At 37.3% G+C, this 27,870-nt stretch overlaps 1 protein-coding gene across 3 annotated transcripts in view; it reads left to right on the top strand.

Annotated features, from left to right (window-relative positions):
- Positions 1-27,160, top strand: part of TMTC3 (transmembrane O-mannosyltransferase targeting cadherins 3) — a 35,093-nt gene extending 7,933 nt beyond the window's left edge. Inside the window, exons 2-15 of one of the 3 annotated variants that reach the window (XM_032221192.1) lie at positions 2,569-2,691; positions 4,535-4,748; positions 5,537-5,755; positions 6,814-6,913; positions 7,528-7,643; positions 8,872-9,044; positions 11,462-11,714; positions 18,068-18,216; positions 20,245-20,365; positions 22,171-22,282; positions 23,677-23,780; positions 24,190-24,359; positions 24,497-24,723; positions 25,952-27,160. In XM_032221192.1, coding sequence (XP_032077083.1) covers positions 4,560-4,748; positions 5,537-5,755; positions 6,814-6,913; positions 7,528-7,643; positions 8,872-9,044; positions 11,462-11,714; positions 18,068-18,216; positions 20,245-20,365; positions 22,171-22,282; positions 23,677-23,780; positions 24,190-24,359; positions 24,497-24,723; positions 25,952-26,769 — 2,751 coding nt within the window. In that variant the 5' untranslated portion in view covers positions 2,569-2,691; positions 4,535-4,559 and the 3' untranslated portion in view covers positions 26,770-27,160. Of the gene's footprint in view, positions 1-2,563; positions 2,692-4,534; positions 4,749-5,536; positions 5,756-6,813; positions 6,914-7,527; positions 7,644-8,871; positions 9,045-11,461; positions 11,715-18,067; positions 18,217-20,244; positions 20,366-22,170; positions 22,283-23,676; positions 23,781-24,189; positions 24,360-24,496; positions 24,724-25,951 lie in introns of all 3 variants that reach the window. The other 2 variants (XM_032221191.1, XM_032221193.1) reach the window with 2 other exon arrangements.
- Positions 27,161-27,870: the final 710 nt, after the last annotated feature.

Raw genomic sequence — 27,870 nt, 5'->3', positions numbered from 1 at the left:
TGATTTAGATTAGGGGTGTCAAACTCAAGGCCCTTCTGCCGGATCCGGACTACAATGTGGTTGGATCCAGCCTGTGGGGCCGTCCTGCTCTACTCAGTGCAAAGAGGAAAGATCAGACCAGTGTGGCTTCATCCCTGTCCAATGCAAAGAGGAAACATGCCAGCAATTTTGGGACTGGCGTCGAGCTGGCCACATCCACCCAGTCGGCCACACCTGCCCAGTCAACTAATCACGCCCGGCCCTTGGAGTCAACCACAGCCCTGATGCGGCCCTCAATGAAATTGAGTTTGAACCCCCTGATTTAGAAGAGGGTTTTTAAATACCTTTATTTCTACTTGGAAACCACTTCTGGACTTTGTCCTTGAGATGGGGAAAAATGAAGCTTTGATTTTGGGTTTTACTGATTAGATAGATTTGTTGTTATAAAAATGACTAGTTTATATTACTATGAAAAAATAAAAAAAGTTTAGGGTAGATGTTAATGCCATATTTTACTGCACCAAAGGAGTCGGAAGTCAATGCCTTTTTTTTTCTTTTTCCCTTGTTTCCCCCCACTATCCACTTCCCTTTTTCCTTCCCTAATTTCCCTAATATTTACTTTTGTATTCTCTTTGTATGTCATCTTATAAATGAATAAAAAACTATATAAAAATAGAAGAGGGTTGTATTTGTTATGGGCTTGTATCCTGTCCCATTTAATAAACATTAGATTTTGACTTTTGAATATTCATGTTACTCTGCAATAATAATGCATGATTTCATTTTGTATTTTCTGAATTCTAAAAACTGCTTTGTTTCTTGAAAAAAAGTTCTGCATGCATAATGGAAAATGGATCTTTTCTGCTTCTTTCTTGAACAATTAAATAAAGAAAAGAAATTGAGCTGAGGAATTTTTTTCTGTTTTCCTTGAAATTTTTGACACTTTAGTAATTTATTAACTTCTAGTATTTACACACACACACACACATACACACACCTGGAAAGGTAGAAGATAAGGATAGACAGACAGAGATACCTTCCAGGTATATCTGCCTACATTTTGCCTTTCCATTGCCCAGAGATCCCTTATTCACCTGCAGAGTTACTTTCAGTGACGAACTATGCAAAGATAATAGTGAAGAGTCTTACATAATTATTTGGGGAAAAAGTGTGCACCAAGAAAAGCTCATTGTTTTAAGTCAAAGTATATGTGTAAATTGAACCAAGTTACTTCTGTTGACTCTTACAAAATTCTTACTTTTCCCACTCAAAATGAAAGCAACTGTATTTTTAACTTTATTTTTTGTGTTTTTGTGTTATGTAAGGCGATTTGGAGCCTTTAGAAAAGACATTTAGATTTGTTCATATTATATGCTAACTTTTTTCAGCTGGTCATCACTGAATCACTTAGAATATATCTGATAGTTCACTGGTTATAAAGGTACATGACTTCTGCTAATCCATTATTGTCTACTATACCTGGCAATGTTCTTATGGCTCCAAGAGAGTTTTTCCACATCATCTACTACTTGGAAAAAGCAGACACTGAAAAGTTTGAGAGACTTTCGCATACAAAGCTTATACTCTGTCATGAACCACAACCCTTTCACTAAGCATTCTTTCTTTATAAGCAACACTCTTCGAAATCATGTCATTATTTTGTCATTTTTAAACAATGGGTGCAGCAAAGGAGAGGAATATGAGGAACCGAGGTAGTAAAGTATTAGTTGATGGTGATAAATGTGATATTTGGGTGTGCATGTAAGATTTTTTTTTCATGGTGAAATACAATACTGCTATCTCCAGTTTTCCCTATCAAAGTAGCAGGAAATTGCAAGGAAGATTATGCCATCACTTTATGCAGAGTTAGGCAGAAAATCATCTCCTAGACTTAACAATAAGCTTTGTAGATAGCAGAAACAGTAAGGAAGCCATTCTTAGCATATGTCCAAGATTGCTTCATACTGAACTTCTAATGAAAATCTGATACTCTTATATTTGAACTGGACCAGTCTCTTCCAGTTAGCAATTGGCTTAAGGTCTAATCAGTTTCAGGGAGCCATCCAGAAGGAGGGTTCTAATCAACTAATTAAGGTCACAGTTGAGCTTGTTAACTTATGGTTAGGAAGGGCTAAGCTGGGAAGACAACACGAGAAGAGAAGTCTCTGTGCTGTGCGAGGCAAAAAAATGGGAAAGGGGGGGGTGTCAGGCATAGGATACTGTGTGGGAGAACTTTATCTGAATGAAATTGTAGCAACCAGCGGCTTTCTCAGCATCTCTACTATCTTATCTCTACACACAATGTCACATGGTTTACTTGGTAACGGTGTTGCTCTGTGACCATTTTGCCAGAATCAATTGAAGTCATTAAATGATACTATATTAATATTAGAACTGGCTTAATTACAAGTGTTTTCTCAGTTTATATTTTTGGATAATCTTAATATTGTCATGCAATATTTTGTCCAGTTTGAGTGTGTCTATTCTGCAATTTCAACAGTTTAAGATAACTAAGGTGGCTTAAATGAAATTGACCTAAATATGTTTTCTAAGACTGTCTTATTTTTCTTTCCCTTTGTCCTAGTAAAGATCCATGTAACAGGTCACTTACTGATAGTAGTAAGTAATACAGATTGGAAAAAAGATTTTAGAAATGGCTTCTCTTTGAAGAATTTGCATAAATGAAAAAACATTTTATGCTTGATTGATAAGGTAAATGTTCTAAAAATGTTGATTTTTGGACACTCATCCCAAATTCTTTAATCATTGCTTCATTGTAAGATAAAATGCATGACTATTTTTTTTTTGCATTGTGCATTGTTATTTTAATCTGGGCATAAAAATCTTGGTGAGCTGATTGAATATGTCAATTCAAGATTACTGATGAAATCAAATGTTTGTACAATTCCTTTGAAAACTATTTTTATAATGGTGGTTGATTTCATTCAGTAAAAGAAAATGCCTTTTTCTCTCTATGTACATTTTGATATACTGTTATTGCAAGATAGAATAATCTGGTAATAAATTTAAGAGACCATAATTCTCACCTTTCTTCAGAGACTGAATTTATATAATTTTACGTAAGTCATTACCTCCTAGGTAAGGCTCTGTCATAAGAACCATATCCAGACTAATGTGATAATTTTCCACTTTTAAGTAAGGAATTCTCTGGCAGGATATATTTGCCTACCAATTTCTTTTTCACAAGGAGCTATTTTATTTTATTCAGTACCACTAGTTCCAAGTGCCCATATATTTTCAGCAATTGCTGATTAACTGAAGAGTCTATGGATTTTGATTGCAATATTACATCCAGAAATATTACATCAATATTTCATCAACAGTTGCTACAATTCAATATTATTACATATTCAATATTGTAATATTCAATAATATTACAATGCAATATTACATCAATAGTTGCTACAATTCAGTGGATAGCAAGATATCAGCACTTGGTAGCAGGTTAAGATTTATATGGTCTGAAAAGGTCCATCCATAGTATACAATCCTATGTTTTAGTTAGGCAATTTAAAGTTTTTAATCTGTTTAATAGGACCTGTAAACTTTATAAAATAACGTATGGCATGGTACTTAGCTGAAAAGTACTGAAAGACTTATAGCAATCTAAGAAGCTAAAGTGTTATCATTATATTGGTAGATTAATACAGTATCGTTCAGAATAAAATGTATTTTAAAGGAGATACATTTTCATTGCAAATTATATATTACTTTCTGATCAATAAGTAATATATATGATTTTAATTTATCTATAATCACCTGTTACTCTTTTCCTCCTACCTATTTATTCCAATATATAGGAAATATGTTGTATGTATTTGTGTGCTATTTTAAACTAGAGAACATGGCTTAATTTCCTGATCAGTTTTTAATGCATCCCTATGGCCAGCAGCCTGGTAAGGAGACAGTTAATTTTAAGAAGATTAACTCTTAAAGCAGAAAATAATATTTGAAGGAAACATATCTCATTTAAAAGAAAGGTAACACAGTTTGGAATCTGTGATTTGGTCCCTAAGGATGACATGCTATTTCTTTTGAATTCAAAGCTAGCTTTTCTTGTCATTGAAAGAAAAGGAATTGGGATATTACAATTCCTGAGACTAACAATACAAACCCAGGAATATCTCTTTAGAAGTGAAGCTCAGTGTATAAGGTAGTAGCTTTCCTCTCACCGCACTCCCCACCCACCCCAAAGCATTACTGAAAGTATTGTTGGAATAGATGATTCTCTTCTAAGCATTTATGAAGCAGTCCATCTTTTTGAACTGTTTTTTTTTTCAAAACCGTAATTAGCAAAATACCAGATGTTATCACTGTTTGAAGTCTATGTGGAAGCAAATGAGTGAAACCAGCAAAGCAGTATTGCTAGGATATAAAGCTGCAGCCTTTATGCTAAAATGGGTCCATTTTTTGTGAAAAGTGTTGTTTACTTATGGAGATAAGCAGCAATCTTTTAGCTTTCAGTTGATCTTCACTGTGTATATTTATGTTGATGAAAGCAGATGTTTAAAACAAGCTGAAATTTGTTTTACAGATAGTTTGTATGAGTTCCGGAGAAGATGGCTTATGTTAGCTCAAAGGAATTTGTACTAATATGTGGAGTAGTGGCTGCTTGCTACTGGAACAGTCTATTTTGTGGCTTTGTTTTTGATGATGTTTCCGCCATTTTGGACAATAAAGATTTGCATCCTTCAACTCCAATTAAGAATCTTTTTTTGAATGACTTCTGGGGAACACCCATGTCTGAGGTAATACCTCTACAGGACACTTAAAGCATTTTTATAAAGCATTGAACCAATGTGCAAGACCTACCTTGCACTTCAAAAATGTCACTGCAGCCTTCAATGATATTTTACAAAATACTGATATTTTATTTTCCATTCATTTTTAATTTATAACATATGATAACCAGGATAGAAATCTTGATCATCAAGATATTAAAGAGTCTCTTTGAGAGTGGGCGGCATACAAATTAAATAAATAAATAAACAAACAAATAAATAAATAAATAAAGACTATAGGAAAAATCAATATTATTCAAACTAGATTATCTGAAATTCATACTCCTCTTATAAACTCTCATTGTAAAAAAATTGGAATGAGCAAATAGACTGTCATATACAGAGAACCTAAGGGAGAAGATTTGATATGTTTTTGAGCAAACAAAGCAAACAAAATTGTCATGAATGCCCCCAAGGCTCAGAGGGACATTGGCAATTTTCCAAAACTCCTACTTGTGTTATTTTGAATGTTTGAAGAGAAAATATAATGTAATCTTGCATTCTTAGCAATGCACAAAGGACTGAATTTGTGCAGTGTGTATATGATGAGAGGAAGAGATTGATTTGAACAGATTTGCCTAGTTTGGCTATCTGGCTGTTTGTTTAGCATGATCTTTAAGGGGGAAGACACATATACTATTTGTTTAGGCTTCTAAAACTTTTTTTTAGAATTTTCCATTTTAGCAATAGCTTTTACTCCTTTCTTTTATTCCTTTCTATGTGATATTGTTTACTTCTTTGTTTTGTCTTTTTAGGAGAGAAGTCATAAGTCATATCGACCCTTCACTGTCTTCACATTTCGTTTGAACTATCTTTTCAGTGAATTAAATGCTATTTCTTACCACTTCCTGAACGTCATCTTCCATGCAATTGTTTGTATTATCTTCCTCAAAGTCTGTAAGCTTTTCTTAGACAATAAAAGCAGTTTGGTTGCATCTTTACTATTTGCAGTGCATCCCATACATACTGAAGCAGTAAGTAAATTTAAATTTTTTGCTAGTTCGAACTGTGGGGAGTTCTTAAACAGCATAGGGAAACAATGCAGGGTGATGATAGTAAGAAAACAATTTAGGGAAATTGGGGGTGGGATATTAAAATAAGGGGGCTATTCTCAAATGCATCTACATTTAAACCTATCATTTACTTACAGACATCACCTTTCCAGCTACCGCATGATTGTGTTAATGCATTTGAAGTGTGCTTTAGGAAGTGAACTGGCATAAGCAGTTATTGTGCTCCGTGAATGTGCTCCCTTGTTAAAGCTGTGAGGCAGCTTGTCCTCTTGAAGGCTCTATGCAATTGTGTCAAGAACGTTCCAAAGTCATGTGTTTGGCAGTGCTTCTGCTTGGCAAAATGACTGTTTATGTACATACACAGTACTCAGATTACATCATGTCTTTTGAATCCAAAGAGCTTTTTCTAAGCACATATTCACAGAGCAATCAACATGTTCCTTCATTCTTGGTCTCTGAATGAGTCAGTCACTTCTTACTCTATTTTTTCTTTCCCTCCCGTCCATTTATAACACGCAACCAAAAAAGTAAGGAAAGTTTATTCTAGGTCATATTTGTTTGGGATAATGCACATTTTTCTCCAAAATTCATTCCCGAGTAAAAATAAAACATCTCTGATGTGGCAACTTGCTTTCTTCCTATGTTCTGCAAGTTATAGCCGAGCAACTCAGCAATGATTGATCTGGGGATGTAGGCTGGGAGTTTGAAAAGCACCCTTGAAAAAGGCAAGGGCTAGACTACATATACTATATATACTGTCCTATCCTCAGGAAAAGTCCATGGATGTGTTATAGCAGTTGGGCTTGAGCTCAGAGCATCTTCAGTTTACTTATAATATTAATTTACAATAAGGGCATTTCCTTGTTTATCCACATGATGGCAGTCTAGTTCTATCCTTGCATACTTCCACAATGGAAAATCAGAACTTGAATATAAATATGTAAGATTTTTTTGTCCCTTACTTTAATATTTTATCTCATTTTGCTTAAATGATTTATATTGCTGTATCTTTTATTTAGGTAACTGGTGTGGTGGGCAGAGCAGAACTTCTCTCCTCAATTTTTTTTCTAGCTGCTTTTCTGTCCTATACCAGATCCAGAGGGCCTGAAAACACTATAGGTAAAGCAAACAATGAGTGGTCAATAATTCATCCCCCACCCCCAATACCTTCAATGTAGTTATTTAAAGCCCAGATAAGGAATCTGCAGTGGTTTGTGTGATTTCAAATCACTGTGTAACAAGTCAGTTCATTTTCTCCTGTTCTATGGCTAAAAGTGAAGTATATTTTAAAATGAAAGCATATGAGGTGCCAGAGAGAGATACATCCCAATCATACTCTTAGCACTTGAATCAATCATTCTTTGCTGCAATTCTGCCACCATGTGTCTCACCACAAAAAATATTTTTAAGAAAAGACCACATCTATATAAGGTCACCCAATCCTAATTTAAGGAAACAAGAGCAAAGGCCCTATGATTTTGGAAGTTGTGGCATGGCCTCTGGATAATACCAGATTGGAGGACTATGCCTTGGCATGGCATCTACAAATGGCATAAGATGGTACTTCTATTCTTAAATAGCTATAAAATGTCACTTTCAATAAAACCATCTGGCAAGACAATGTACATTCAGTGTTCAGAGCGTAAGGAAATATTTCCAGGCTGACATTTGAAATGCAATGTTACTTTTCCCAAATTCACGAAGACTAACTGTTTTTGTATCTTACATTGCAGTGTGGACTCCTATTGCAGCAACAGTTTTTTTAGTGGCTATTGCTACATTATGTAAGGAACAAGGAGTAACGGTGGTGGGGATATGTTGTGTCTATGAAGTATTTATTGCTCAAGGGGTAAGGAATTTATCTGATTCAATTTCAGATCTGAAATTAAAATATGTCACTTCTATTCACAGGAGCATGTATTAGATTTAATGAATATATCTAGATGAATAATTTAGTCCCCACAAGTTTTATTGCAGAATAGGACTGAAAGTACCATAAAGATTATTTGGGATCTCTTTGTGCTAAAGGAGGACACTCAAATGAATTCCAGACTGACTAGATCAATGTTTTCAAACTTGTCATCTTCAAGATGTGTGGACTTCAACTCCCAGAGTTCCGAGTCACATGCTGAGTGGGGAATTCTGGGAGTTGAAGTCTACACAGCTTAAAGTTGCCACATTTGAAACACTGAACTAGATCATATCTCACTTGAGTTCCAAGGCCCATGCAAATGCAAGATACCAATGACATCTCACGTGCAATAGGTGTTGTCCAAAGCTAAAAATACCAAATGAAAACTTTGCTCCTATTATTGAATTACTGGCAAATGAATCCACAGACCTCCCATTTCTTATCTCTTAAAGTTATTTCCCCTGTACCCCGTTACTTCTGGTACAACTACATCAACCCTAAAAATATTTTTTTTTCCATGATAACAAAGCCAGTGAAAAAGAAATGTGTCAGTAGCGAACAAGCAAACTTCAGAATGGACGATAGTACAATTAAATTGCCATAAGACAACAACTCGCTTTTTAAGACTGTTCTAAATCTAGGAGATAACATGAACTATTTTGTACAAGACAGATGTGTGAAGTGTATGGCTTGAGGACCTAAGCATCCTAGCATGCATAGAATACTGGCATTGTTGTGTTAATGGGTACTTTAAATGCACTAAACATTGGATTTGTGTTAAATGTATTGTCAGTGAATATAACATGAATAGCTTATTGAATTGAAAAAGATTTTGATGTATGACAGAACTCAGTATGATTGGTGAATAAAACTTAAAAGTGTTTGGTTACATTAATCATGAGACAAGCTTCAAATAAAGGGGGCAGAAAGGGTTTTGAATCCTGTTTGAAGGCTCTTCTCCCCCCCCCCCCAAAAAAATTTTTTTTTTGGGGGGGTGGATTTCAGTTGAATGAAATCCCCAGAATTACTGCTACCTTGTTTGGGAATTTGGGGAGTTGTAGACCTGCACACTTGGATTGAATTATGTTGAAGAAGTTTGCTTGTGTGATACATGGTGTCAGAAAATTCATTTGAATTTTGTTTATGTTTTTATTTCCTTGTCCAGTATACTGTGCCAATTCTTTGGTATACAGCGTTACACATTCTTCGAGGCAAAGGCAGCATTCCCTACTGTATGCTTCAAATGTTATTGAAACTAATTGTTCTGATGTTCAGTACCCTACTACTTGTTGTGATCAGAGTTCAAGTTATTCAATCCCAGTTACCGGTGTTTACAAGGTAAATTCCACTATTTGTAATAGTGAAGGAACTTGGGGAAAAGTGGATAAATATTTCTGTTTGAAGAAGTATTTCTGCTACTTGGCTTTTATATAATATATAATATATTTATTATAATATCTCACTTATGCATTAAATATTTTGTGATCTTTTGTTATGTTTACTGTTTCAACAAACTCATAAGCCTATTCAGGGTCTCCCCTGTAAATATAGGGATTGAAATTGGATAAAGATAAAGGATGTATTGCTGGTCTCAGGTGTGCTCATCTGCAGAAAGCAAAAAAAAAAAAAAAAAGCTGCATGCATGCAACCCTCTTCTGTCATGTTTCCTTATCCAGGATTCAGTCGTAGATCTCCAGTAGTCAACTATTCACAGCTTAATTTAGATGGCAGGTTTGAACTTAGCAGGAGTTCTCCGACCCTTGACATGCTATAGTTAGATAAGAATGTCTACTGTGAATAGGCTGAAACTGTGTTAAACAATTGGGACTTCTCTGTCAACATAACTATTCTTCTTTCTTATACTCATAACAGTTTATACCTTGGTCCCTTTTCCATATTTCAGTGGAGTCTTCTCTCTGCACTTGCTGGCTCGAAGCCAAGCAATTGCTGGCTTTTGAGTTAATTGCTATCCCTGTCCTGAGTATTTGCATTATATATATATATATATATATATATATATATATATGTGTGTGTGTGTGTGTGTGTGTGTGTGTGTGTGTGTGTGTGTGTGTTTTTTTATTTGTGCTGATAAATAAATAAAGGGAGACTAGTATAGATCTATTTCAAGCTATTTAGCTCTCATCAGCTAGCCATACCCTTACTGGGATTTGAACCTGGGCTATATGGCATACTAGGCACACTCCGTTTATCAGCGAAGCCAGGGTGAAAGGTATCTATTAGATTTTTACGCTGATAAACGGATAAGAGCCTGTGGCCTAATGGCTAAGATCTCTGCCTAGTGTGCCTAGTATGCCATATAGCCCAGGTTCAAATCCCAGTAAGGGTATGGCTAGCTGATGAGAGCTAAATAGCTTGAAATAGATCTATACTAGTCTCCCTTTATTTATTTATCAGCACAAATAAAAAAACACAAATATAACAAAGGCAACAGTAAAAAATATTGGGTTTCTGTCGTGATGGACTCTTGTGATGAGCCGAAGGACAGATGATGGAAGCAGTTAGCTTCCTCCCATAATTGGGGCTTACCAGGGGTTGTAAAAATCTAATAGATACCTTTCACCCTGGCTTCGTTGATAAACGGATAAGAGCCTGTGGCCTAATGGCTAAGATCTTTGCCTAGTGTGCCTAGTATGCCATATAGCCCAGGTTCAAATCCCAGTAAGGGTATGGCTAGCTGATGAGAGCTAAATAGCTTGAAATAGATCTATACTAGTCTCCCTTTATGTATTTATCAGCACAAATAAAAAAACACAAATATAACAAAGGCAACAGTAAAAAATATTGGGTTTCTGTCGTGATGGACTCTTGTGACGAGCCGAAGGACAGATGATGGAAGCAGTTAGCTTCCTCCCATAATTGGGGCTTACCATATATATATACTGTTTGCTACATAAAAGCATCTCAAAGCAGTTTACAACATATAAACTGTAGAGTAAAACAATAAATGTAAAAACCAATTATAGTAAGAAGGAGCGGGAGAAAAAGCAGAAACAAAAAGCATTTGTCCAACATTTATGTAAAGAAGGCTTGGCAGAAGAGAGAGCATTTTAACATATTTCTCGTAAAATATTACAGGCATGATGACTACAGCATAGCACTTTGCAGTCCTAGGCACATGCAATAGAAGTCCCTTGGTGATCTCAGCAGTTAATCATGTCTGCATTAGCAAAGCAACCTGCTGGGCATCCTGACCTTGTACATGATACATGAATCATGGACCCAGTAAGGTTCTGCTTACACCAGACTTTTAAGAAGTTGCCTAACTCAGTTTAAACAGATTAACCGGTCACTTGATTTGCTTGCTTTGGATCTCAGCTTGTATCTGCTAAACTATAGAAATGCATAAATTGTTGTTTTCCTTGGTTCAATAAAAGGTCAAGGCAGCTTTGCAAGAATTCTAACTAGGGTTTGACCCTTCATGAATGGAAGAACTCCTTCCCTTAGTAAAGAGCACAAGAATCCAGCTAGATTGGGCCATAATTTTCACCATTGCTACTGTCCCATTTTTCACACTGTTTTGAATAAGCCTTCCGCCTTCAGCATTGTTGTAGGAAGAGGAAGCGGTTTTTTTGAGGGAGGGAATCATCATTTTCCCTTCAACCTTTCTCTTTAGGTCATCCATTTCACAAAATACTTTTTCATTCAATCCTGGATCTAATCCAAAGATTTAACGTAAGTCTCCTGTTATATTGCATGTCATATGGTTGCACCTCAACTCAACTTTTTCTTTCTAGGTTTGATAACCCAGCTGCTGTGAGTCCATCTCCTGTGAGGCAGTTGACTTTCAATTACCTTCTTCCAGTAAATGCTTGGCTGCTTCTAAATCCTTCTGAATTGTGTTGTGACTGGACAATGGGCACCATCCCATTGATAGAATCCGTGCTAGATGTAAGAAATGTTGCCACTGTCACCTTCTTCTGCTTTTTGGGCACTTTGGTGGTCTTCAGTCTCCGGTATCCTGGGGATTCCTCCAAGACTGTATTAATGGTAAGTGACATTATAGGGCTACTTATCAAGACTGATTGAGACTGACCTTGGAGGATGGAGGTGAGCCAGCATGTAACTACGCCACCCACCCCCAACTCACTAAGTCAGCTCAAAAAGATAGAATGCTCAAATGGTATCAAAAGTCACCAAGAGGTCAAAAGGAGCAAGGATGGATGCATCGCCTCCATTCTGCTATCACCCGAGATCATCTACGAGTGTGACCACTACTATTTTAGTCCCAAAACTGGGCCTGATATTTAACTGAAGAGAATCCAGATAATCCATTTCCTCTGTAACACCACCGCTTTCTCAACCATCTTCCCTCAAAAGGGGACAAAAGTTGTCCAGAATGGTATGTTACCATGACTTCTTAAGGAGGGGCACACCGGTGCCTCTTTAAAAAGACCCAGGACACGCCCGCCAACAAGGATAAATTCACCACCTATCTCCTGGGCAGTCTTTAACCAGCCAGGAAGGGCATGGATCTAATGCACAGGTGATGGCATTTACATTCCAGAGGATCCTGTCCATTTCCTCAAGTCCAATAGAATCAAATCATTCCCAAATAACTGGGTAAGTCCATTCTCTGGGCCTCTCCACAGGATTTACATCATGCTTGGTATGCAATTGGGAATGAATCCAAGCGATTTTATCCTATAGGTGCACAAATTCCTCTGCACGGCTTTGTAAATGGGCCTTCAGGTTTCCTTTTCTGAGGAGAATCCAGGTAACCCTAAACAGGGTGCTGGGTGGCAGAGCAGATAAGTATTGGCACTTCTCTGTTCATGCCATCATGAGATAAACCTTAATAGTGGCCTTAACTTATGTTTGGTCAAGCTCATTCTTTGTTTTCTTCCAGTGTTCCTTTCGGTGTCTCCTGATCCTCTTTCAACTCCCTGAATTCCTCTGTAAATCACAGGGAGCAGCAGGAAAAATGGGCCAAGAGAGGCAGCATTCCCTAACCCTGGCCTCTCAGTTCCCTTACCTGGGGGATCCCCCATCCCAAACACACAACCCAGATACAGTGAATAGTGGTAATAGTGAGACCTGTAGTACCTTCAGCACTGATTCTCACTTTCATCACAAGGGGAGCCCCTCTTGTATTACTTGCAACTGTGCAGAGAGATTTAAATGTATACTGAATTAGATTATTCTATATTCAGCACATTTTCTTTAGATTTGATTTTTTTTCTTTCAGCCGCTACAATTCAGTCCCAATTCAGTGTAAGTGATGGAAATATTCCCAAGTCGATTTTGCTGCATATATGAAAATAGAGATCCTATTTATCACCACATTTTATTGAATTAGCTAATTTCTGTTGCATGGTCTATTGTGCTATACTTACATCAATACATTTCAGTGATTGTTTTTTGTAGGTATGGAGTTAATTATTGTTCTCATTGTATCTCTACATTGCCTTTTGTCCTTGAATGTTGTTACACTTTGAGTTGCGTTAGTTCGGCACTCAGGGAAAGGTCAGATTTTACCAAGCTGGTACATTGTATATTATCTGTAATCAAAATTGTGAGGAATGTTGGATGTATCAAGAATGGGATGCATAATGCATATTCTATTTCTTTGCTGAATTTTTTAAAAAGTATTTCTTGGAGCATCTATTTCACAGTGTAACTTTGTATCTGCAGATTTTGCTCTTCTGTGCTTATGAGGTTCTTGTAATATACACATACAATGTGAGCTTTATTGACAGCAGGTTTTTTTTTTGCCATGTTAAAACAACACAGTAACAGCACCATAGATAGATTCTGGATTAAATGACTCTCCCCTCCCCCCACCCCCATCCAATGCTTGATCTATGAATGAAATGAAATCTGCCCTGAGCAAAAATGCTGGAAGTCACTTGAGTACTTCCTAATAACCATTGCTGTTCTAGCAATAATCTAGGAAAACAAACACAATTAAGTAAAAAGGGGAGTCCATGGGGTAATTTTGTGCTTTATGTTGATCACGGTTGTAGTGGAGCCCAAGTAATGTTATTTGTTATGTAAAAAGATGTTATGGGCTACATACAGTCGGCATCACAAAAATATTAGGATGTCATTAGAAAATCCTATTTTTCCATCGGGTTTTTCAGCAGATTTCATTTCATTTCATATGAATGCTTTAAGGATTTTTTTAGAAACTGCACCAAAAGTAGCATTTTGATTTGGAATATACCACCAAAAGTTAGACATTTAGTATTCCCTGCATTAAGAATGGATTTCTGTAAGCCTTCCGCTTGTTGTGTGAGTTATTCAGAGTTGCTTAGGATGAGAGCGGCCACATAAATCTTTTAAATAAATAAATTATAAGTTTAGCCAATGTTTCTGTTGTGTCCTTATGATTATGAAATCTAGACACTTGCATACTTTTTAATTTCATTTCCTAAATGCTTATCAGCATTCTATGTTGATTGTTGAATTAATAATGACTCAGTAGGATTATGAATAAATTGCCTTCACTCTCTGCTGAGGGAGTGATTTAGATGTGGCTCAGCAGCAAAAAAAAAAAGCAGAACCAAAAAAAGAAAAAAAAAATGGCAGAGATGCTTCCAAAGACATTTGGCTGTGTATTTTTACTATGAAGAAAAAACAAGTAGTTCATTCCTTTTCCAGGAAAGCTTGCTTTTGTAGTTTGTGGTCCAGGAAGAAGCTTATGAATTCTTATTGATCTAAATTAAATACATCATCTGAGAACCTGAGATACTTCAGGAGGCAGAATTTAAAATCAGTCTGAGTCATAGGTTATAGTGCCTTGGACATCACAACTGATGATCATTGGGAGATATTACCCAGTGTAATCATCACCTTCAATTAACAACCCCATAATCCCTTGCAGGGTGAAGTCTGGGAAACTGAATGGAGCTAGCAGAATGTTTTAATTGGCACTGTCCATCCTGTTGCCAATGCAGAGTTTTGTTCAACAGATATATTCTCATTGTGCCCAGAGATAAATATTGCCTCTACCTAGGTTCAAACTCACAGCCTCCTGATTGTGAGGTAAAGCTCCATCTCTAGATCACCTCACCACTCCATATTACCCAGTGTAATGTATGTATGTAATGTACTGGACATACTGTGTATGTCATATCTGGGCATCAGAGTCTATTAAACTTGCATATACTCTATGCTGCTATAACATAGCTTTCTCAGAGCAGTATATAACTTATGTAAAATGTTCAGTGGTGGAAGCAAAAGGATGGCTGCCCTGCCTTTAAGCAGATTTAGGCAGATAACCTTACAAAGAACTAGGAGTGCATCAGAGGTAACTAACCCAATTGCTTGCATGTGCAGTGACAAATGCAGATCTATTGTTTGCAATTAAATCTTTGGTAAGGTTTTGCTAAAGCTAAGCAGATCTAGCAGTGTAAACTTCAAGGAATTAGAAAGGTTGTGAATAAACTGTTCCAATATTGGCCTTTGGTTTGGATCTCCTACAGCAGTTTAACTCCAACCTGAGTGGCTTCCAAATATGAGGAATTCCTGAAGAAACCGTCCTTGGATCCAGCTGTTCTTAATAACTACCGTCCAGTCTCCAACCTCCCCTTTGTGGGGAAGGTTGTTGAGAAGGTGGTGGCCTTCCAGCTTCAGCGTACCTTGGAGGAAGCTAACTATCTTGACCCCTTCCAGTCAGGCTTCAGGCCCGGTTACAGCACAGAAACCGCTTTGGTCGCATTGACCGATGATCTCTGGAGAGCCAGAGATGGAGGCCACGCGTCCATCCTGGTTCTCCTTGACCTCTCAGCGGCTTTCGATACCATCGACCATGGTATCCTTCTGCGACGACTGCGGGAGGTGGGGGTGGGCGGCACTGTTCTGCAGTGGTTCTCCTCCTACCTCTCGGACAGGTCGCAGTCGGTGTCGGTGGGGGGGCAGAGATCGTCCCTGAGGCCCCTAACTTGTGGGGTGCCGCAGGGTTCGGTCTTATCCCCCCTGCTGTTTAACATATACATGAAACCGCTGGGCGAGATCATTTGGAGGCACGGGATAAAATACCATCAATACGCGGACGATACACAGTTGTATCTGTCCGCCCCGTGCCAACTCAATGAAGCGGTGGACGTGATGAACCGGGGTCTTGAGGCTGTTAAAGACTGGATGAGAGCTAACAAACTGGTACTCAACCCGGACAAGACCGAGTGGCTGTTGTGTTTTCCTCCCAACAATTTGGCTGACGTTCCATCGCTCAGGCTGGGGGGTCAAAATTTATACCCCTCAGACAGGGTCCGCAACTTGGGAGTCCTCCTGGACCCACAGCTGAGTTTTGACCACCACTTATCAGCTGTGACCAGGGGGGCATTTGCCCAGGTTCGCCTGGTGCGCCAGTTGCGGCCCTACCTGAACCGGGAGGCCCTCACAACAGTCACTCGAGCCCTTGTGATCTCTAGGCTGGAATACTGCAATGTGCTCTACATGGGGCTGCCCTTGAAGAGCATCCGGCGACTTCAGCTAGTCCAAAATGCAGCCGCGCGAGTGATTGTGGGCGCACCACGGTTCGCCCACATAACACCGATCCTCCGTGAGCTGCGCTGGCTACCTGTTGGTCTCCGGGTGCACTTCAAGGTCCTTCTTACCATCTATAAAGCGCTCCATGGTAGTGGATCTGGCTATTTGAGAGACCGCCTTCTGCCGATTACCTCCCTCCGTCCCATCAGATCTCATAGAGTAGGCCTCCTCCGAATTCCATCCGCCAGTCAGTGCCGACTGGCGACTACGCGGAGGAGAGCCTTCTCAGTTGCAGCTCCGACGCTATGGAACAATCTCCCCGTGGAGATCCGCACCCTCACCACCGTCCAGGCCTTCCGCACAGCCCTCAAGATCTGGCTATCCCGTCAGGCCTGGGGATAAGACTTACTCTCGCCCCTCCCGAATGTTGAATGAATGTTGGGTTTTTTATTGCTAATTATTTTTATTCACATTTTCTTTTTGTGTTTTGTCCTGCACTCCCCTCCCCTATTATTGTAAGCCGCCCTGAGTCCCCTCAGGGAAAAGGGCAGCCTATAAATGCTTAATAAAATAAAAAAAAAAAATAAAAAAAAAATTCAACTCATAGAATTCTCTCTATGCCAATTGAAGAATTCTGGGATTTGAAATACATCAGTCTGGATGATGTGTATGCTGGCAAAAGCTGTTCTGTAGAGTTAGATATATACGAACATTACACTGCTTCATTTGGACTCTTGTCTCTTTTTGAAGTAACTATAATATGCTTGTTTATAACACGATTCTGATATAGGCCCATGCATCTTTCCCCTAAACATGTAGGTCTTCTCTAGACTTAAGATCATATCCAGTGAAGACAATGGATAAGTCTGAACTGATATAAGCCCCTCTGATTTCTATGAGTCTGTTATTAACAAATCTATTCAATCCATTGCTCCTTTCATAACTTGCAGTTAAATCAATGTTTTTGATTGGCTTGTTTAAAACCTTTAAATAAGCCAATTTAAATCTTTGAACAGAGCTGTGGTGGCGCAATGGTTAGAATGCAATATTGCAGGCTAATTCTGCCAATTGCCAGCAGTTTGATCCTGACTGGCTCAGACTTCTATCTTTCCAAGGTCAGTAAAATGAGGGCCCAGATTGTTGTAGTCAATATGCTGACTCTATAAACTGCTTAGAGAGAGCTGTAAAGCACTATGAAGTAATATATAAGTCTTAAGTGCTATTGCTCTTTAACTACAGTTATCCAGTTCACTAAAGGTTTGCTCTGTTTCATTAGATTTGGTGATTGTACATAACAAATTGATTATACACATAGATGAATACAGGTAATCCTCGACCACAATTGAGCCCAAACTTTCTGTTGTTAAATTAAACATTTGTTAAGTGAGTTTTGCCCCATTTTACAACTTCGCTTGCCACAGTTGTTAAATGAATTATTGCATTTATTAAGTTAATAACATGGCTGTTATGTGAATCTGTATTTTCCATTGACTTTGTTCCTCAGAAGAGTGCAAGAGCTGGATCATGTGATCTCAGGACACTTCAACCATCATAAATACGAACTAGTTGCCAAGCACCTGAATTTTGATTATGCAACCATGGAGATGCTGCAATGGTCATAAAGTGTGAAAAATGGTCATAAGTCCCTTTTTAAGAAGTAGCTTTGAAGACAAGCTTTGTAGACATACTTTGAAGGGACACAAGATAAATCTAGATTTGCTAACAGCATAGAATAGCAAGTTTCTGATTCCATCAGAACTCTAGAGGGAAAAAATAGGGATTCTAAATGTAAAATTAAATCAATGCCTCTTTCACAGACATGTATGCTGTAGGTCTGTATAATGCTTAAGTACTTTTCTGTTTTGGGTTACTAGCTAGTGTTTGTGTGTGTTTTTCTTTTGCTGTTTTAGGCACTTTGTTTAATAGTTCTGCCATTCATCCCAGCGTCAAACCTTTTTTTCCCTGTTGGCTTCGTAGTAGCAGAACGAGTGTTATATGTTCCCAGCATGGGATTCTGCATGCTAGTTGCTCATGGGTGGAAAAAGCTGTCAAGTAACAGGTAGGTTGAAAAGTATTGTTTGGGGGAAACGAGTGAGGGTGGGGGCATGAATGGGAACTAAAGATGAAATAACTTGCATGGAATAGTTGTCTGAGTGGCTTAATATCTTTACTTGCTTTTACCATCTTTTCCACATCATAATCATCAAAATGTAGGAACTTCATTCTGGGGGAAGGGAGGAAAATATATCTCAAAAACCACTACATTTTTTAAAGTTGTCATTAATGTTTTAACAATTAAATAAACTAATTTATGCTATGCTGGCTGGGAGATTCTGGGAGTTGAAGTCCAAAGGACTGAAAATCGCCAAGGTTGAGAAACGCTGAATTAGATAAAATAAAACAACTAATCAAATTAGAATTGAAATTTTTCCAAGTATTCAGGATCTTAAACGGAACACTCTACAGTACTCTTTTACGGTAAACGTTTCTTGAAAACAGTAATTTGCAAGACTTTTCAAATGGTTATCCTCTTATTTTATGTTTCATCAATTCAGTCATGGTATCAGTGCCTTTATGTAATGCTGTAAATATTTTAAAATAACCTGTGGGCAACTCTTAACTTGAGAGTAAGTGAAAAGGATTTTCTAAATGTCCTTGCATTATTTTCTCTTTTCTGTAGTTCCTGTTATTACTCTCTCTGCTTGTTTCGAAGATTCATAGCACCTGAGAAAGAAATGAAGGGTTTTTAGAAATGGTTTGCTTTAGCTTCTTCTTTAAAAATGTAGATCCCTTCCTTTCTAATCATTTTTACTGTTTTTTCTTGTTAACACATAAGCTCTGTCAACTCAGATGTGTTTCTAAAATAAAATATTGGCTCTTTCTGTCCCCTCAGTTTCCTGTATAATATAAACCATAGTTGTGGCTGGGCCAATTGTTGTTATATTAAACATCAAAACTAAATTCACAGACGAAGCTTAAAGTAGAGTCTTGATTCTTCTTTGGTAGGGGAAGTGACTTTCAGTTGTTTGACTTTTTTTTGTCAAAGAAATGAATATTTTATTTTGCATTGCTTTCCTCTTAAGAATGAGAATAAATATTGTTTCATACAATAAAATAATTTAGGTTGCTTTCATTGTTTTGTTCTCCATTACCTTTTATGCCATCAGCAGCAAACCAGAAATGAATGTTGAAAGTAGAATTGTTTTTTTTTTTTTGGTTGGTTGGTTGGTTGGTAGGTAGGTAGGTAGGTAGGTAGGTAGGTAGGTAGGTAGGTAGGTAGGTAGGTAGGTAGGTAGATAGATAGATAGATAGATAGATAGATAGATAGATAGATAGATAGATAGATAGTTTTGTTCTCCATTACCTTTTATGCCATCATAGTAACAAACCAGAAATGAATGTTGAAACTATAATTGCTTTCAGATATAGATAGATAGATGGATGGATGGATGGATGGATGGTAGATAGATAGATAGATAGATAGATAGATAGATGGATGGATGGATGGATGGATGGATGGATGGATGGATGGATGGATGGATGATAGACAGACAGACAGACAGACAGACTGACAGACTGACTGACTGACTGTTCCACAGTTTCAAATGACCCCATATAGGCAGTTGTATTTTTTCATTTTGGCAATGACGTCTAGATTCCAATTATTCCAAATAATCTCATTTTGCAAAGTAGCGATATTTAGTTACTCGTGGGATTCAACAAGCTCCTAGTGGTTCAAACATGCTAAGAACAGCTCAATGGATTGAATGACAAATATAGTCAGTTGCAACTTCTGTCTAAATAGGTTTCATTATCTCTTTGTATCTTATTGCTGTTTGTTTATAATAAAATGCTAAATGCAAACTGTCATTGCATTTAGCAAAACTGCCTTAGCACTTTTTCTCCTGTCAGCATCTGTTCTGCTTCCTGTAGCAGCTAATTGTGAAAATATGGTTAATGTTAAATTGGATCCAGAATTGTAAACTGAGCTTCTATGAGTTAAATGCCCTTATTGGGGGAAATGTGTTGTTAGCCTGGGAAATCAAGAATTACATTAACCACATCTTTCTTCATTTTTACTTTCTAGTACTCTGAGAAAGCTATCATGGATTTGTTTGTCTTTGGTTTTGTTCAGTCATGCTTTAAAAACATTGCAGAGGAACTGGGATTGGGAATCGGAATATACATTATTTATGTCTGCTTTAAAGGTATAGTATTATTATTCTAAACTCTTATTTCTGATAATAATGCATTCTTGAAGAATTTATGTCAGAAAAAAGTACTCCTGGATTCACAGCCTCTGATTCCTTAGTTTTCAGAGCTTTCCCCTCCTCTCTAGGAAGGATACTGGAATTGATAAATGTAGCTTGTCCTTGGTTAACAACTGCTTCATTCAGCAGACACTGAATTCACAACAGTGCTGAAAAAGTAGATTTAAAACCCTGTCCCTGAATCTATTACTGTCACAGTGCTTCTGTGGTCATGTGAGGACTATTTAGTCACCTTGCAACCAGCATGCATTTCTGACAGCTGCATCCCACAACCTGTGGTCATTTATTACCTTCTTCGTTGGCTTCTGACAAGTAAATTCAGTGGGGGAACCTGGAAAAAGCCACTCATGGTCATGACATCATGATTAATGACTTCAGATTATCTGCTAAACAACTGCAGCCAAACTGATATAGGTTGGGTGCTGTCACTTAATAACCAGATTGTTTAACAACAAAATTATCAGTCCTAGTTGTGGTCATTAAGTGAGGACTGTCTGTAGATGAAAAGTCAGGGTTACTCTACTGTTCTGACCCACCCCTCTTCTCCGTCCAGGAACAAAAGCCAGAATAGACGTACGAAAGAATGTTTTAATCAGTCCAGACTCTTGTTGGCTGCAAGCCCAAAATAAACAAAGAGATAAGCTCTCTGGCAGCAATCAAACAAGCTTCTCACAGCAAACCACTTATCCAAGTTGGTTTCTCTGAATCATGAATGTGAATGAGAACGTTGACTCCTGCAACCAGGGCGTGGCACAAACAGTCTTATATTCAGGAGAGGATCTTAATCAGCATCAGCTAAGCACAATCATCTCCTACAATTACGCAGTTGTTCCTTCCATCGAGTAGCCCTTCGCCTGCATGCATCCTGAAACAACTCCCAAATGTTTTTCTGAACATTCCCTTTGATCCAATGCTCTGCTGCCGCCTGGTGGCCCACCAGTCTCTCCTCGCCCTGCTCGGAGTCGACACCTTGTCCAGGGTCCTCCAAGGCCGACTCATAAGACCCCTCGCTGTCAGAGTCTGGCGGCAGCTCCAATGGCTCCTGCCGGGCCACAACACTCTACTATTGAAATAGAAGTCCTAAGACGTGTCTAGCTAAAACAGTGCATGTAATACTGAGAAATTTCTGATGGCTGGTCATTTCGTTAACCAATTTCGTTGTATTTAAGTACAATGGCAATAAAGATTATACTTATACTAATTTATAGCGTGCTAGAAGTGAGGCATTGTTTAATGTGCCACTAGTATCAACGTACTGAAAATCACATTTACTTTTTGTCCTGTTTCCTCCCACAACTTTTCTTACTGTATCCACTGTTTTACCATTTCAATCTTTTACAGCCGTCTCCAAATCACATGTCCCGGGAGATGCAAACTGTAACTGCCAGAATTCTCAGTATGGCCATGACAGGTAGAGAATTCTGAGAGTTGACATTCATGCACCTGGAAGGCACCAAAGCTGGGGGAATCTGTCCCGAACAATTAGGCAATTTACTATCATCTATCATAAGTCTTTTGTATTTTAGATTTTAAATAAATGAGTTCAGCTCCCAATGTCCCTAACCTTACTGGTATGCTCATAAAGCTTTTATACATTCCCTTAGTCTATGCATAGGCAAGGTCTTTATACACACTCTCTTAAACATTCCACATCAATAGATTATGCTTTCACAAATGAATTATTCAATTTGCAGAGTACTTGTTTGTTTCTGATATGTCATGTACATGTTTTCTGTGATCAGGTAAATAAGAACAATGCCAAACTCTGGAATAATGTGGGTCATGCTTTAGAAAATGAAAAGAACTTTGAAAGAGCATTGAATTTCTTCATACAGGCCACCCAAGTGCAGCCAGGTGAGTTGTAAAAAAGAGCTAGCATGAAAGGCAATAATATGAGAAAACTCTTTGCATAATATTTTCCCCATGACCAGGAAAGTCTTTGCCTAGCATGAGTTGGCATAATTAGCTACTGCATCTTGGACCAGAAAGCTTTAATGGCTCATGCCCCATGCATTTTACTATTGCAGTGCTCCCTCTGAGGTTCTGCCTTTGAAGACAACTCCGTAATCAACACAGATATAGGAGGTTTACAGGATATCTTTACAGGATAATTATTTTATGTTTCATACACTAGGCTGCATTGGGGATCACTTTAACCATGTGTTCTGTCCTATCTGCAAGACCATTGGGAGAGGGGTTTTTTCTTCTTCTTGCCAATGCAAGAGGTGAAAGGACAAGCAATCTCTTTGGTTGCTCCAGCATTGTAGAACTTGTTGCCTGCAGAGATAAAGCTGTTCCCATTCTTGGCACTCCAGAAAGTCCTGGAAATTCCTCTTTTTAAGCAGGAATTTGTTCTGAGCTAATATGACAATTGGCTCCTCTTAGGAAGGTTATTTTGGTCTGAAAATATTGAATTTTACCATGAAATGTTAGTTTATGTTTTTCAACTACTCAGGGTGATTTATTGGAGTAATACATAAATTGTGTAAGTGAAATAACCGTTAGTGTGAAATCTTAAAAATGTATATAATTTTATAATTTATATAAGTATGGAAAATTTGCTGGTGTCCTGATTCCTTAAGTGTAATGTTTTAAAAAACTGTTTAAATAAATTTCCTGCTCCATCTAGCTATTGTTAAGTTGCATATTAATCTTCCATGGCTGAATTTCCTAAAGGAAAGCTCTGTAATTCAGGGACAGAGCACATGTTTTACGTGCAAAAAGTTTCATGCTCAGTCCTTAACAAGGCTTTACAGAAAAGACCTCTGCATGAGATTCTAGGAACATTGTATTTATCAAAGTAGCCTGTGCTTAGGAGGCAATGTACATCCCTCCAATTTATGCCAGATTGTAATCCCTCAACATTGCGATACTGGCCTAGCCTGACAGAATCCAGAGGTATCTTAAAAGCATCCTTTCCCCGCCTCTGAATTAAACAGCCAAGTGGCCTAAGCAAAGATAGAGCAATCATATATATATTTTTAAATGGGTACAATGTGTGTGTGTTCTCCGCTTGGAACATTACAAAATGCTTCTGGTTTTGAATTAATTATCAAATGAATTTCTTGAGACTAGCTTAACAAAATCGTACAACATATGTCATATCAGTCACGCTTTAGATAGAAAGAAGTGGAGGCAGGGAGGATTCAATATTTATTTGATTTCTAGTTTAAAATTGTTGTGACTGAGGCTGGAATTTTAGAGGGAAAGGAAGTACTGAAGGTCTTCTTTATCTTGCAATTTTGAAGATGATATTGGCGCCCATATGAATGTAGGAAGAACTTACAAAAATTTAAACAGAACCAGAGAAGCAGAAGAATCCTATTTAGTTGCAAAATCATTGATGCCACAGGTAAGTGGAGTACACTGTTTATTTGAGAAGTTTCATTAATGTTTTTTTAGCAAAAGGTGTTGGGACACAGGGAGTCTTCTTTTTTACTTTGCTGGAAATTTTAGCAATCAGTCTAGTTCAGCCTTTTTCTTGTCTGTATTTTTGTAATAATTATAATATTTAATATTTTTTTAAATAAAAATATTGTAGGTTATTAATTGTCTGCAGTTGTATCTCAGCCTGCCTCTGTAGTAGAACAGTGTATTCTCAATTCAAATAAAAATTGTACTTAGTTTAAAGTAATTACAATTTAGGCCTTTCATTTTAAAACTACAGTCTTTGACACTGTTACAACTTTCATTGTGTTATAGTTCTGATAAATTTATGGTTAATGCTCCTCCAAGCCTAATATAATTTCTTCTGCTGTCAGATTATTCCAGGTAAAAAATATGCTGCACGTGTCGCTCCTAACCATCTGAATGTTTACATAAACCTTGCAAACCTGATTCGGACAAATGAGTCTCGTCTTGAAGAAGCAGACCAATTGTATCGTCAAGCCATTAGCATGAGGCCAGATTTCAAACAGGCCTACATTAGCAGGTACTTTATAACCTTATATTCATAACGAAATGCCAAATGTGAGTAGGCAGCTTTACTGTCTGAAACAACTGCTGTTTTAGTAGCAAGATAATGGAATGAGTGGAAATCACATAATTTAAAGTTCTGATTCTCAACAGGGGTGAACTACTTCTGAAGATGAATAAACCCCTGCAAGCTAAAGAAGCTTACCTAAGGGCTCTTGAATTGGATCGAAGCAATGCAGACCTATGGTACAACTTGGCAATTGTTTATATTGAACTGAAAGATCCCTCTGAAGCTCTGAAAAACTTCAATCAAGCATTAGAACTGAATCCTAATCACAAACTAGCCTTGTTCAATTCTGCACTATTGATGCAAGAATCTGGTATGTATACCTAGAACTTTAAAGCAACATTTTAAAAATTGTATTATGTTTTATTATCGTTTATTAACATGCTCTATGGGGAAGAAATACCGGGGGGGGGGGGGGGACCAGGAAAAAAAATGCATGACGAACTCCAAAAACAAAACAACATGAATGATATATGTCACATAATAACAAAATTTCAAACCAAAGTTAGTAATAATCAATGACTCTCTAGCATGATCAAATCACAAAATGACATGAAATATCAATAAATCTATGCCATAGAAAAACAGTTATTTTTTAATGAATTGTCAGGATTGCTTTTTCAAAAAAAAAAAAGGGTAAGTTACATAATTCTAGAATACAATCCTCTCTCAGAGTACAAACCATAAGCAAGTTAAATATTTCCCTTTCAGGATGGATTGTCTAAAGTTTTAGCTTTGAAGAATAGATTTGCAGAACTGAGTTCAATTTTATTTACAATTTTCCCTCTTAAGTCAGATTCTAGCTTATAAGTAGTTCTTACAATTAAACAAAAGACTGTGTCCTTGCATTGTGAATTGTGTCTTCAGTGCTTTTTCTACAATGATTGAATATGATTTTTGGTGCAGTGGTTAAGGTACTGAATAGATACCTACGAGATGCAGCTTCAAGGCCACATCTTGTCATGGAAAATCACTGTCTTCCAGCTCAATTTACCCTATAGGGTTGCTGTTACAGGAAAAAGTAGGAAGGAGGAAGTAGTATATATTTCACTTTGAGTTCTGGAGGAAAGGTGAGATTTAACCCTAATAGGTTTTTTTTTAATGTTACATTCCAACAGGGGAATACAAACAAGATTTGAAGCAAGAAATTGTAATAATTTTAAAAGCCTTGGGATGGAATCAGTGTAGTAATTTCCCTGGGCCCCACCCAATTATTTTTCAATATTTGAAAGGATCAGTTGTTCTTTTCCATTCAAATCAATGAAATTAATCAATTGAAATCCCAAAAATTATATAGGCATTCCAAATCCTTTACCTCAGTTGGACAAAAAAATTACTGTAATTTTTTACATGTAATGTTGGGAGAAAAAAGTGGGTATATAATACGCTTCCCATGGATCCTTCAGACTATAAGAAATATCAAATTGTAAAATTATAGTATCATGAATCTAAATCAACAAGCATAAGTAATAAAGACTGTCGATATTGTCCTATTTATACAGCCTTGGATAGTCCATATTAATGTTCATTTGTTGCTTTAGGTGAGGCCAGCCTTAGGCCTGAAGCTAAAAAGAGACTTCTAAGTTATATAAAAGAAGAATCGCAAGATGCTAATGGTTATTTTAACTTAGGCATGCTTGCAATGGATGATAAAAAAGATGATGAAGCTGAGATGTGGATGAAAAAAGCCATAAAACTACTTCCAGGCTTCCGCAGTGCTTTGTTCAACTTGGCCTTGCTTTACTCTCAGACTGCAAAAGAGCTGAAAGCTTTACCTGTGCTGGAGGAATTGCTGAGGTACTACCCAGATCATACCAAAGGTTTGATTTTGAAGGGAGACATTTTGATGAACCAGAAGAAAGATATACAGGGAGCAAAACAATGTTTTGAGAAAATTCTGAAAATGGACCCAAACAATGTACAAGGAAAACACAACCTCTGTGTGGTTTACTTTGAAGAACGAGACTTACTAAAGGCAGAAAAATGCTTAGTGGAAACACTGGCCTTAGCCCCACATGAGGAATACATTCAACGCCATTTAAGCATTGTTCGAAGTAAAATTGGTTCCCTCAGACCAGGGGAGGCAAGTGTGACTCATACTGAAAAAGTAGCATCTATGGAAGAAAAAAAAACTCCGTCTGAACACTTGAAAGAGGTAAAAAATGAGCAAAAAAACCCTCAGACTACAAACTCTAATGGCAGCAAGGAGCAGAGGAAATCCAAAAAACATGGAAATAAGAACTCTACAGACAAAGAGACAAAAAAGAAATCGACAAAGGAAATAAAAGAGATAGAGAAAAAAAGAGTTGCTGCACTGAAAAGACTGGAAGAGATTGAACGTATATTAAATGGTGACTAATTACTTGGAGCACCACTGTAAGGGAAACTGGCATCTATTTTGCAGATTTTACATGTGCGTTGCATGTGTTTTCAAAGTGATCACAGGGTGCTTTTGAATTTGGAAAGTATATTGAAATGTTAACTAAAATTGAAGAAGCTGCAAAATGAATAGGAAAAGCCATGACTTTTAATCAAGGATGCTTGGTTAAGGAGTTGCACATAACTAACATACAAGGACTTTTCCAGCAATGGAAGCTATGTTCTAATATTGCTGATTAGAAGAATAGCTTATTACTCCAGAAACAAATCTCACTAAACTCCTTATTTGAAAGCAAGCATGTTAGAGCTTGGCTGCAAAATACTTGCAACCAACTATGCTCAGTTCTTTCTGTTCTCAAAGAACGGTTAAAATACTGATAGATAGATAGATAAATATTAAAGAGAGCCTCAGGTATGTTGGTCACCAGACTAATTTTACTAGAGAAATCCATTGATCTGAGTATTTAAGCATTACAAATTAATTTGTATGACTATGATTTTACTTCACACGTCAATTTTTTTTCTATGTAAATGTATGTGGCGCATTCCCATTTTGTCTTCCTGCTTTCCTATAAGTATTAATGTTCCAGAATGCATTGGGAATTAATTAGCAAATACCACTTGTGTTTTTGTATGTGCATGCATGCATTTGATGTTTTTTTTAAAAACTTTAATAAATCACTCTATAAGTACAGTGATTTTCTCTATCATGGGGACAAGCAGGAATAGTCATACTCAAAAGATATCCCTATCAAAAAGCTTTCTCCTGTTGTTGTTGGGTTTTTTGGTGTTTTGTTTTGTTTTGTTTTTGTTATCATCACCATCCTGTGATGCTTCTAATATAGGGAAAATGTAACTGTTTCTGAACTGTCATCTAGTTTTTAAGAAATCAATGCAAAACTTATGGAATCATTTCTAAGGCGGTGGATTTTTTTTTTACCTCTTTTAAGGTTGAATACAACATCTCACAATATAAACCAGGTAACTTTTTAAGCTCTTCAATGATTAAATTACCTTCCTGTGATAATGCATTATAAGGAATGGCAAACCATTGAGTTTTATTTGCAATCATAGTATCGTG

Source organism: Thamnophis elegans, chromosome 7, assembly GCF_009769535.1.
Source record: "Thamnophis elegans isolate rThaEle1 chromosome 7, rThaEle1.pri, whole genome shotgun sequence".
Taxonomy (NCBI): Eukaryota; Metazoa; Chordata; class Lepidosauria; order Squamata; family Colubridae; genus Thamnophis; species Thamnophis elegans.
Note: the sequence above shows the minus strand (reverse complement) of the source record. Positions and strands in the feature narration are given on the sequence as shown.